General features: G+C 34.2%; 1 protein-coding gene across 1 annotated transcript; it reads right to left on the reverse strand.

Moving 5' to 3' along the window:
* Window positions 1-12,145: 12,145 nt before the first annotated feature.
* Window positions 12,146-12,868, reverse strand: LOC105765319 (uncharacterized). Its single transcript, XM_012584340.1, has one exon. It carries the CDS (start codon window positions 12,866-12,868, stop codon window positions 12,146-12,148), a length of 723 nt encoding a protein of 240 aa, XP_012439794.1.
* Window positions 12,869-13,817: the final 949 nt, after the last annotated feature.

Genomic DNA, 13,817 nt, shown 5'->3' on the forward strand with positions numbered 1-13,817 from the left:
ACCGATCGAGCTTCCAGTTATTTATAAAACATACGAAAGAAAACTACGTAAGCACATAATGCTTAGTAAGTTCGTAAAACATGAAACATAACTTACCATTTCAATACATAACATTAGAATTAAGCTATACATAATCCAACCATAAGCTTGGCACAAGCCTAAGCACCATCAACAACACATGTTTGTGCATTCAAACATAATTCACTTGAATTAACAAAAGGTAAGTCATTATACATGAACATATTTCATTTAAACTCATCATTTTCATGAACATAAGTATACTTCCATTAAAGATGACCATTTCAATCCTTTTCATAATACATCATTTAATTCATTTAAACACTTACCGTTCCTTTCCTTTTCATGCCCGTTGAAACATTTAGAATATAATCGGATAGTCGGGAAAGTTCACACGAAGTGTGCTAAACATATAACCGTAACCTTTCCTTCACATCATTGCTAACACGAGCTGTGAAATGGGTATGCTTAGACGAGCTGTGGTTCAGAATGTAAGCTACACGATGCTGCTCATACGAGCTATGGAGTATCCACAACAAATGGAGGACCTCAGCCATCGGTAGGACATTCAAGACCAGCACCCGAAACATGAAAACCCTAATAACATGTCATTTGTATCCTACAAATTCCTAAGGTTCAAATTGGGCTCGATAACTGTCATGACATCATTGGATATACATCATTTGGTTAAGTGGCAATTAACACATTAATATATAACTCATTATAACATTAAAATGATGTTTAATCTTACGAACTTACCTCGATGACAAAGACGTAGAAACGAGATCAACTAATCCGAGGCTTCAGCTTTTCCTTGATCTAGATCCGTACGTGGTCTGCCTTGATCTAAATAGACAAATTCAATCCATTTAATTATTCTATTATTCAATTTAGTCTATATTTCATATTTTTCAAAATTATTATTTTGCCCTTAACGTTTTAACTTTTTATAATTTAGTCCTTAAGCTCATAAATTGAAATCTAAGCATTTTCATCATCATTTTATGCTAGCCGAATTCACTAGGGAGCTATATCAATCCATTTAGCATTTCACAAATTTACTATGGAATTTTACTACTTTTACAAATAAATCCCTAAATGACATGTTCATCAAAAATCACTTTACAAAACTTGTTTATTTAACCACAAGGACTCATAATCTTTCATTAAACTTTAAGAATCATACAAGAACATTCATGTAAAAACCCTAAATCTTTAACAATTTTGCAAATTGACCTCCAGGTTAGCTAGATTAAGCTTCAACGACTTCAAAAACATAGAAATCATTAAAAACGAGATTAAAAATCACTTACATGCAACACTTGGACATGGTCGAACCTTCAAGCATTCTTCAATGGTGTTTTCTTAGCCTATTTCGGTAGAGAGAAGAACTAAAAAGATGACACCTTTTTTTTATGTTATTTTACTTAATTATTAAATTACTAAATTAACCTTGCTTATTAACATTAAAATCACTTAATTTTGTGTCCATCTTTGTCCACTAACACTATAAATGGTGTAATTACCATCTAAGTCCTTTCATGTTAAATTTTCATAGCTATGTAACACCTTTAGCTACTAGAACTCCCCTTTTGCACCTTTTATGATTTAGTCCTTTTCACATAATTAAACATGCAAACGTCAAAATTTATTAACAAAAATTTTATGTGACCTTTCTAATATTCTATAGACATTAAAAAAATAATAAAATATAAATTTAATCTTCAGATTTGTGGTCCCAAAACCACTATTTTGATTTAACTAAAAACGGGCTGTTAAAACTCTCCCCCTAATGGAATTTTCGTCCTCGAAAATCTTACCAGAAAAGAGGTTCAGGTATTGCACTTTCATAGCTTCTTCCAGTTCCTTGGTAGCCTCTTCTATTCTATGACACTGCAAGAGAACTTTCACTAAAGCTATACTTTTATTTCTCAATTCTTTAACCTATCAAGCTAGAATTCTAATCGGTTCTTCACTATAAGTCATATCTAATTGTATCTCGACATCAACAGGTGAAATCATGTGTGAAGGATCTGATCGCTACCATCGTAACATCAATACATGAAATACGTTGTGTATCTTTTCTATAGGCCAATCTGTAAGCTACAAGCCTGATTCACTTTATGATCTCATACGACACAATAAACCGCGGACTAAGCTTTTATTTCCGGACAACTCAAAAAAATTTCTTCCAGGGTGATACTTTTAGAAACACTTTGTCATCGACTTGGAATTCAATGCCTATCCTGTAACATCCCTTACCCGAGACCGTTTCCGGAGTTGAGCATGGGGCATTACTTGACTTAACTTATTAGTTCGGAGCATAAAAGTTTGCTTTTAAAATTTATTTCACTGTTCACCATAATACTGTGTACCTGCGCAGCAGTCACTAATTTAATTATAACTTGAGTTACGAAACTTGAAATTTAGATCCGTAAATTTTCCCTAAAACTAGACTCATATATTATCTTACCATAAAATTTTCAGAAATTTTGGTTTAGCCAATTAGTATATTTTATTCATGAAATTCTCCCCTATTTCACTGCCTGATGGTTCTGACCTTTATTCACTAAAAATAAATTTCCTCATCGTATGATTTTCATATGGTGTTCTCACTTGTTTCTACAGAAAATAGACTCACTAGGAATCTAGAAATATAAATTATAACTCATAATTATTTTTTTTACAATTTTTAATTATTTTCTAAAGTCAAAATAGGGGACTCCAACAACAACTCTTACACTGTCTCACTAAAATTCATATATCTCAGAATATAAAATTCCTTTACCCACATCGTTATTTTTCTATGAAAAAGACTCAATAGATTTAATTTTAAATATCATTTACTCTATAATTCATTTTATACTATCCTTGGTGATTTTTCAAAGTCACGTCACTGCTGCTGTCCCAAAACTGTTTCATTGCAAATTTTTACTCTTTCATAATTTCTAGATATAAACTATCACCTAGGCATTCATAATACCAAACATATTCTTACTTAGCCATTTTAATAGCTAAACATTATCACATATTTACACATCATACTTTAGCAATATCATAAGGACATACATTCAAAATGACTAAGTCCCTATACATGCCATAGCTCAAACATTGATCATCATAAAATACCGAGCTGTTGTTGTTGATAATGTGAGCAGTCTCTGACGTCTTTAATATTCCCGACTTTGCTTGTAATACTATGAAAGAAGGAAAATAAAGGAAGTAAGCATAAAGCTTAGTAAGTTTACAAGCAAATAAATAACAACATTTAACACAAATAAATATACTCAAGTGTCATGATCTCTAATTTCCTCTTTACTTATTCTCTTACTCGTTCACTTACTTGTTTACTTAGATAACTCATGATTATAACTTACTCTTCTCTTGCTGAAATGTTGGTTCTCAATTGATAACATAATATGTTCTTAACTCTTATCACTCACTTGAATTTGCTATTTATGCTTTTACCTGAACTTTCATGGAACATAATTTGTTTACTAGCCCGTTGAGCCACATTGGAATAATAAGGATACTTGAGTCTCTTTTCTGATAATAACATGGCAAAGCCATGTCCCAGACATGGTCTTACATGGGATGTTTCTTGTACTGCCAATGCCATATCCCAGATATGGTCTTACATGGGAGTTCTCATATCGGTGCCCATGCCATGTCCCAGACATGGTCTTATGGGGGACCTCTCATCTCGGTGCCAACGCCATGTCCTAGACCTGGTCTTACATAGGACCTCTCATAATCTCAATGACACCAATGCCATGTCCCAGACATTGTCTTACATGGGATCTCTTTACCCAAATGTCATGAAATTTGTATCCAATACAATCCTAATGTTTCAACGAGGCTTGTATCACTAATTCGCTGTCATCTCATACTTGAGTCAACATTAAATAATTTCATGAAGTAATTACATAATTGCAGGAAAATAACAGCATTAATAATAATTATTGAAATATTTCATTTATTTACCGTAAACTTACCGCGGTACAAAATATGATCAAATCTAGCACTTTAGTCTTCAACCTTTTTCTTTCCCCGGTCTAACTTTGAATTTTGTTCTTCTTGATCTATAATAGAAAATTTAGTTTATTTAATACTCACATTTATCAAAACAGCCATCGACTCTAACTTTGGCAAAATTATGATTTTGCCCCTAAACTTTTACATATTTACACTTTTGCCCCAAAGCTCAGAAATTAAACTTCATCCCTTATTCTTATGTTTTATGACATGCTGAACATTTTTCCCTTCTATGGCAACATCAAATTTCCACTCTAACACTTACTTATGAACATTAGGTATTTTTACCGATTATGTCATTTTACTCGTTTTCACTTAAAATCGCTTAGCAAAAGTTGTTTAACATAATTCCAAGATTCACATTCTACCATAAAACATCAAAATAAACACATTTCACCTATGGGTATTTTTTCCAAATATGAACCCTAGGTTAAATTATTGCTAGAATAAGCTAAATCAAGTTACCGGGACTCCAAAAACATAAAAAACATTAAAAATGGGGCTTGGAATCACTTACTATGGAGCTTGGAATCTTGAAAACCCTAACTATGGCTTCCTCCTTGCTAATTTCGGCCAAATGAAGAAGATGAGCATAATTTGCCATCTTTTTCCCTTTTAATTCATTTTAATTACCAAATTACCAAAATCCCTTAATTTAAAAATTTCCTATTTCACTTATCTCATGTCCATTTTTGTCCATAACTTAACCAATGGTCTAATTACCATAGAAAGACCTCTAATTTAAAATTTCATAATAATTGGACACCTCTAACATGTAGAATTCAACTTTTGCACTTTTTACATTTTAGTTCTTTTGACTAAATTGAGTGCCCAAACGTCGAAATTTTTGAACGAAATTTTCACAAAATCATTCTGTGAAATTTTAGGCCATAAAAATATAGTGAAAATAAATTTTTCCTCATCAGATTTGTGGTCCCGAAACCACTGTTCCGACTAGGCCCAAAATCGGGATGTTACATATCCTTTTCTTCGGTTTCTCATATCAAATCAACACCGAACAAATTTTTCTCATTGAGCTCAGTCTAGTATATCAGAGTTCGACACTTTCGACCATACAAAGCTTTGTATGGTGCCATATTAATGCTCGCTTGATAACTGTTGTTGTATGCAAATTCAACCAATGGTAGAAGTCTCTCCTAATTACCTTCAAACTCTAAAACACAACATCGAAGCATATCCTTAAGTATTTGAATTACTCGCTTAGACTGGCTGTCAGTTTGAAGATGAAATGCGGCACTAAAATACAATCGATCACCTAGATCTTCGTGTAACTTGCTCTAAAATCGAGACGTAAACCGTGGATCTCTATCAGAAATAATAGAAAGTGGCACACCGTGCAATCTAATGATCTCAGCAACATTCAACTCTACCAATATCTCGTGTGAAAATCTGTATGCACTGAATGAAATGTGCAGACTTCGTCAAATGATCAACAATGATCCACACAACATCTTTCTTTCTCGATGACAAAGGTAACCCTGATACAAAATTCATCGTGACACACTCCCATTTCCACTCTAGAACCATCACTGGTTGTAGTAACCCTGAAGGTACCTCATGCTCAGCTTTAACCTGCTGACAAACCAAACATCTCGATACGAACTCTGGGATCTCTTGTTTCATACGTAACCACCAGTACATCTGTTTTAAATCACCGTACATTTTATTGCTACCAGGATGAATAGACAAACTACTACTTTGAGCTTCCTGTAAGATCTTCTGAATGAGATATTCTACCTTTGAAGTATAAATTGTCATTGAAACCAGCATTAAAATGTAAATCGGATGTTGTCTCAACCTATTTCCATTTAGCTATCAAAACATCATCACATTTTTGAGCATCGGTAGTTTGTTGCAGAAATGTTAGTCTAGCTTTTAATTTAGCCAAAATCGAACCATCATCAATCATTGTTAACTGTGTGTTCAAAGCTTGCAAAGCAATTAGAGTTTTTCTACTCAAAGCATTCGCGACAACATTAGCCTTCCCCGAATGATAGTCAATGATCAAGTCGTAATCTTTCAGTAACTCGAGCCATTTATGCTGTCTCAAATTCAAATTTTTTTGCGACATCAAATACTTCAAACTTTTATGATCCGTGAAGATATGACATTTTTCTCCGTACAAATGGTGTTGCCAAATCTTCAAGGGAAATACAATCGCTGCAAGCTCTAAATCATGAGTCGGATAATTCTTTTCGTACGGTTTCAACTATCTAGAAGCATACACTATCACTTTGCCTTCTTGCATCAAAACACATCCCAAACCATTCAATGAAACATTGCTGTAAATAAAAAATTCTTTACCAGACTCTGGCTGAACCAACGTAGGTGCCTTGGTTAATAAAGCTTTCAATTGATTAAAACTTTGTTGACATTTCTCAGACCATTCGAATTTAACATCTTTTTAAAACAATTTCATCAACAATGTAGCAATCATCAAGAATCCCTTGACGAATCTTCTATAATATTCGGCTAAACCCAGAAAACTTCTGACTTCAGATACATTTCTCAGAGGTTTCCAATCTACCAGAGCTGAAATTTTGCTCGGATCAACTCTAATGCCATCGGCCGATACAACATGTCCCAAAATCTGGATTCTCGAAGCTAGAACTCACATTTGCTGAACTTAGCGAACAAATTACAAAACAAATCTCAAATGTTGGGCATGCTCTGTCTCATCTCATGAATAGATTAGAATATCATAAATGAACACAACAATAAATTTGTCTAAATACAGTCTGAATATTCTATCCATCAAGTCCATAAATACAGCACGTACATTAGTCAAACGAAATGGCATCATAAGAAACTCATTATGTTCATACCTGGCTTTGAATGCAGTTTTCGGCACATCTGATTCTTTAATTCGTAACTGGTAATAACCAGAACGAAGATTAATCTCTGCGAATACTGTCGCACCTTTCAACTGATCAAACAGATCATCAGTACGTGGCAATGGATACTTATTCTTGATCATGACTTTATTGAGCTATCGGTAATCGATACATATTCGCATGGATCCGTCTTTTTTCTTAACAAATAACACAGGAGCGCTCCAAGGAGAAAAATTGGGTCCAGCAAAACCCTTATCTGTCAACTTTTGCAACTGTGCTTTCAACTCTTCTAACACAGTAGGTGTCATTCTGTACGGAGCTATCAATATCGGAGATGTTCCCGACATTAACTCAATAGCAAACTAAACCTCTCTAATCGGCGGTAACCCTAGTAATTCTTCTGAAAACACATCCGTATTCTCACATACCACTGGAACCGATTCTAGCTTCAATTCAGAGACTCTAGAATCAAATATATAAGCAAGATACGCTTCACAACCTTTTCTAACATATTTCTGTGCCGACATAACCAAAAAAACATTAGATGCACCATCTACTCTATCTGATTCAATTCGAAGCTTTTCACCATTTTGACACTTTAATACTATATGCTTTTGTCTACAATTCACAACAGCATCATGCAGAGTTAACCAATCAATACCCAAAATCACATGAAACTCATCGAAGGGTAGTAACATCGAATCAGCCAGAAAGTTACAACCCCGAATCATCAAAGGACAATTTTTACAAACATTATCAACTAACACATACTGGCCTAGGGGTACGTTACTTTAACCACAAACTCAGTAGACTCGAAGGGCAATTTTCTATCTGACACTAAAGTCGTACATACATATGAATGTGTTGACCCCGGGTCACTCAAAGTAGGACATCAGTATCAAAGATATAAAATGTACTAGTGATAACATTTAGCAATGAAGCTTCCTCTCAAGCACAGATCGCATAAGCTCTAGCCAGCGCCCATGCCTCAGATCTCATAACAGATTCTTTCGTACCATTGTAGCTATTTCCTACATTTCCAATGATAACATCTCCCTCTCGTAGCTGTATTACTCGGTTGATTAGTTTGAGCCTGTAACAGCCCGTTTTTTAGTGGTGTTGGAAACAGTAGTTTCGGGGCCACCAAATTCGACGAGTAAGTTCGTAAATATTATTATTTAATATTTACGAGTCAAGTATTGTTTTAAAAAGGTTTTTCTTTTGATAATTTATGTTATATAAGTGAGTTATAAAGTTCAAGTGGTATGACCCTAAAGTCAAGTAGTTTTAGAAAATGATGTATCGGGACCTTGTTTCTATAAATTGAGCCGTAAATATTTTTATAAATATTTATGGAGTGTCATTAAGGTGGTATTAAATTTTTTTGAAAAATTTTAACATTTCGATAGCTAATTAATTAAAAGGACTAGATCATAAAAGATGAAAAATTTGATTGCTATTTGATTTGAGTGATTAAATGACTTAATGAATGAAAGTATATGGACTAATATAATAAATGTACCATATTATATATGAGTGGGTGGTTGGCTTTTCTTATTATGAAAATATGTATGTTTTATTAATTAAATAAAATAAATTAAAAAGTAATAAAATAAAGTTAAAGATATAATATTTTTCCTTTTATCGTTTTGCCAAAATTGAAGAAGAAAGCCATTGATAGACCTTAAAGCTTCGGCCAAGCTTCATAGGATGCATGTAAGTCCATTTTAACCTTGTTTATAGTAATTTTTATGTTTTTGAGATCGTTGCAATTAGGTCCAGATAGCCCGTACCTTCGATTTTGAAATTGTTAAAGATTTTGAATGTTTCCATTGATGAATCTTATGATTTTTTATGTTAAATTATGAATTTGGAATGTTTATTGATAATTAAAAGTATTTTGTTAAGTGATTTTTGATGAAATTTCTAATTAGGGACTAAATTGTTAAAATAGTAAAAGTACAAGGATTTGATGTGAAATTAATACAACTGTGGGCTTTTTTTGGTGCCATGAGCATTTGAATAATCTTAAATTTGGAAAAAATGGTTAATTTGCATGTTTTAGGCTTAAGGACTAAATTGAATAAAAGTAAAACTTTAGGGATAATTTTCTAAAAAGTAAAAAAGACTAAATTGCATAAAATACATTGTTTTACTGTCTAAATTGATATATTGAATGGAATTATTAATTTAGGTCAAGATCGGGTGGAAAATCGAGGAGAATGAAAAATTACCAAAATGCCCCTGTACTTTGACATTTCTGCAATTTAGCCAGGTAAGTTCGTATGAAATATAAACACTTAAATGTGAGTTAAATTAATTGTTTAATGTGCTATTCTATTTTACATGAATTAATATATATGTTATTATGCAATTTATTATGTCAAGAAACGATAGAAATTCAACGATGTAAGACGACTATCGAGCCCCGTTTGAGCCTTAGGAATTCGTAGCATACAAATGATAGGTCATTAGGGTTTACATGATTCAAGTGCTGGTCTTGAATGTCCTACCGATGGCTGAGGTTCAACATGTGTTGTGGATACTCCACAGCTTGTGTGAGCAGCATCGTGTAGCTACGTTCTGACCCACAGCTCGTGTGAGCACACTTATTTACAGCTCGTGTGAGCATATATGTACATGAATTGATAGATTATGGTTATATGAGTTAGCACACTTTGTGTGAGCTATCCTGGATATCTAACGATATTCTATTCAGTTTAACAGGCATGAATTGGAAAGGAAACCGTAAATGTTCAATATGAGCAAACACATGTATACATGAAATATATTGAAATGATGAGATACATGGTAAGCGTGTTATGTTATGAAGGATATTATATCCAATTGAATCATATCAAGTATAATGGTTATCCATGTTGAATTCATGTGAAATGTGTTCAAGTATGCTAACATGTGTGGTTGTTGGATGCTTAGGCATGTGCCAAGCTATTGGTTGGTTTGTATTATGTTTACTTATAAGGTATGCATTGAAATGGTAAGTGCTCAAATGGAAATATGCTTGTGTTCATGAAAGAATGGTAAGATTTAAATTATGTAATTTCTTATGAAATGGTTTATCATGTGGTTAATTTCAAAATAGTTATGTTTAAATGCACTAGCGTGTGGCTATAGTTGATGATATTCTTATGTTTTGTGTGTTAAGCATATGAAACGGGTGTGGAAATGTAATGAAATAGTAAGTTCATACTTGAAGTGTAAAATGATGAAAAGGAAATGATGAGTTGAATTGATGTTGTTATTTAAGCTAAAGATAGTAAATGCAATGGAAAGTAATGAAATGCAAATGAATACAAGAAAATTTGAAAGGGTTTACGTTTTATAAAATCCTACTATGCTAGGGATGTTATGTAAATGTAATGCTGTGGATTTATTCACTTTGTGAGTTGTTAAATATGGTTTCATGAATCTTGCAGTATTGGTATAGGATTATTCTTGATATATATAAATTTCATATTTGAAATGGATTGATATGACTAAAGTTTATACGAGCTTACTAAGCATTCATTACTTACGTAGTTATTTTTCCTTTACTTTTCAGATTATTAGAAGCTCGATTGAGTTGAAAGCTAGTCGAAGATCCATCACACTATCCAACTATTATATCAGTAAATTTTGATGTTTTGGTTAAGGCTATAATGGATGTATAGGTGGACTATGTCTAATGTTTAATTGATGAGTTTCGTATATATATGTGTCATTTTGGTTGATGATTATGGCATGAAATGTTGCCTTGGATTTGAGGTACTGAAGGTACTATTTATTTCTTGTTGGTTGTGGTTAATATGGTCAAATTGGTGTATGTTTTGAAATGACCAAAATCGGTATTGTTTTTATGTATAAATTATGTTATGTTTTGGCATGAAAACAAGTTAAGTGATAATTGGTTAAATATGCACATGTATAGGTGTTTTGGTTGATGTTATAGGCGTTATGTTTTGGCTTATAATTATGGTATTTTGATTGACTGAAATGGTTGTTATGTTGGTATATATATGTGACCTTATGATGGTTGATTTTATAGTCTTTATGATGCTTAAATGACGGAAGTTGAAATGACATTTAAAATGTGTGTAATGGAATATTCTTTAACATGGTTGAATATGGTCATTTTGGTATATGGAATGTAGAGGGCATATATGGCTAATGGTGCTAAATATCAAATGGCCAATTTGTACATTTGGTGTGAATTTGATAGGTAAATAAAATGGTAAGTTTTTGCATAAACTTAGTTATAAGTTGATTGAAATTTTGGCTAAACTATGCATATGGTTATACATGTTTAATTGTTGTGATTGAGGTGCCTTTTGGGCATATCGGTTGTATGCACATATACCTTATTGGTTTAGGTTATGGATACATTATTTTGTGCATTTTGAATGCTTGTTTACATGTGGAAAATTGGTTGTAGTGTGTGCATGATTGGGTGAGAAAAATGGCTTGGAAATGACCTATTTTTTTGTCCACATTGCTAGGGACACAGGCGTGTGTCTCAGCCGTGTGTGACACAAGGCCATGCGATACGGTTGTGTGTCCCCTGTAGCTTTCAAGGGGTTGTAAGTTAGGCAGTTACACAGCTTAGTACATGGCCTACCACACGGTCGTGTGGCTTGGCCGTGTTACCCAAGTTAGAAAGATACAAGAGCACAGACATGGGCTAGGGCACGGCCGTGTGTCCCTACTTCGAATGTCCACACAGCCTGAGACATGGGCGTGTGTCTCAGCTGTGTGAGTCACACGGCCTGGCCATACGGTCGTGTGACCCCTGCAGTTTGAAAATTTCCATTTTTTTCCTAAAAGCTTCATATGTTTCTGATTTAGTCCCAATTCATTTCTAATGTGTTTATAGGGCCTCGAGGGCTCGTATAAGGGACAATATGTATGTTATTAATTGATTTTGCTATGATTGATGTTGTGAACTACATGTTTTACATTTTTGATAGTTTTGAAATGTAAACTCCGATAATGCTCTGTAACCCTATTTGGGCGACGAATACGGGTTAAGGATGTTATAGAGCCTTTTCTTTATTTGACCTTTCTGGGAAATCTCTAAGATAGTGTTTATACGAAACACATTTGAAACATGACTCGTCTTTCAATTTGCATTCACTAAAGTGTCGTCTATTACATTGCTGACATTTAAGCTTGTTGTTTCTAAAACTACCTATGCTCACTACAGACGTAGCCTGAGGTTTTGAGCTTGAATGTTATTTTCCTTAGTCTTTACTAGAGTAACCCACTAAAGTAGATGAACAACCATGATATTCTTTTGATTTCTTCGATGGCGATTTATATGACTTTCCCGCTGATCTCTTACTTGAATCTGCTTTTCTCTTTTTTTTACTCAGCTCCTCAGCTTTGTGCGCTCTGTCAACCAAAACTACAAATTTTTTTAATTCAAGGATCTCAACTAACAGTGTGATACCTTCGTTTAACCCGTCTTCAAACTGAGGGCACATAGAAACCTCTATTAGTATAAATTCTCGGGCATACTTACTAAGTCGAACAAATTCCCTCTCGTACTTAGATACTGTCATCTGGCCTTGTTTTAGCTCAAGAAACTCTTTACGTTTCTTATCAAGAAATCTCTGGCTCACATATTTCTTTCGAAATTCAGTCTGAAAGAATTCCCAGTCTACCCGTTCTCTCGACACAACCGCTAAGGTATTCCACCACTGATAAGCCGAATCTTTCAACAATGATACAACACATTTCAAGCATTCCATCGGTGTACACGGTAATTCATTAAAAACTCTGATTGTATTTTCCAACCAGAATTCAACTATTTCAGGATCATCTGCAGATATACATCGAAACTCTTCAGCCCCATACTTACGAATTTGATCAACTGAAGGCTTGCTTACTCGTACTAGTTCCAAACCTTGAGGAACTATGGGGACCGGTTGGGGTACAAGTGGGGGTGAAAGTCGTTGAGCCATTGGGTTAGTTCGTATGAACTCAGTGAACCATTCATTCATCATTTAGAATAAGGCTGCCTTAGCCTCTCCTCTCTAGCCATCAGATACGAGCCTATTTCCAATAGACGCTACTCCGTGAACAGAGGCTTGCGCGTAACTTTCTACTTCATCTAAATCAGCTCAGTTGGATGACATTTAATCTATATGAAGACATAGTTCAAATCGAGTCAGGATTTATCACATTATCACAAGCTATATAATGACATGTATTTCTAGACTCGTACATGCTACTTTTAGTCTGAGAACTGACTAAATCGTAGCCCTGATACCACTTAATGTAACACCCCTAACCTGTATCTATCGCCAAATTAAGGTTATAGAGCATTACTGAACAATTTGAACATTAAATCATACATTTCATACATTGACATAACATAATATAAAACATTAAATCATGTACATATTGTCCTTAAATCGAGCCCACGAGGCTCTAAAAAATACTTTAGAAACAATTCGAGACTAAATTGGAAACATTTGGAAGTTTAAGTAAAAGTTAGAAAATTTGGACTCCAGGGGTCATATGGCCGTGTAAATTTTGAAATAGGGACACACGGTCGTGTCCCAGCCCGTGTCCTCACCCATGTAACTCTCTAAGTTGGGTCACACGGTCAAGCCACACGCCCGTGTGCTAGGTCGTGTAACTCTCAAAATAGCCACAAACACCCATGTGCTAGGTCGTGTGCTATGTCGTGAAACAACCTGACTTGCATGCATTAAAACTTACAGGGGGCACATGGCCGTGTGTCACACACGACTGAGTCACATGCCCATGTCTCAGGCCATATGGACATGAAATTGGCCAAAATCAAGCCATTTCCATCACCAAATCAAACATGTACCCAAAAGTATTTCGTGCACATGACCAAAGCATTAAAACCTTACCAAAACATGCATGAAATGACCAATTCAA

This window comes from Gossypium raimondii, chromosome 13 (assembly GCF_025698545.1).
Source record: "Gossypium raimondii isolate GPD5lz chromosome 13, ASM2569854v1, whole genome shotgun sequence".
NCBI lineage: Eukaryota > Viridiplantae > Streptophyta > Magnoliopsida > Malvales > Malvaceae > Gossypium > Gossypium raimondii.

Bases quoted from the DNA above. Each gene is read 5' to 3' on its own strand.
- LOC105765319 (XM_012584340.1), bottom strand. From the start codon at position 12,868: ATGGCTCAACGACTTTCACCCCCACTTGTACCCCAACCGGTCCCCATA.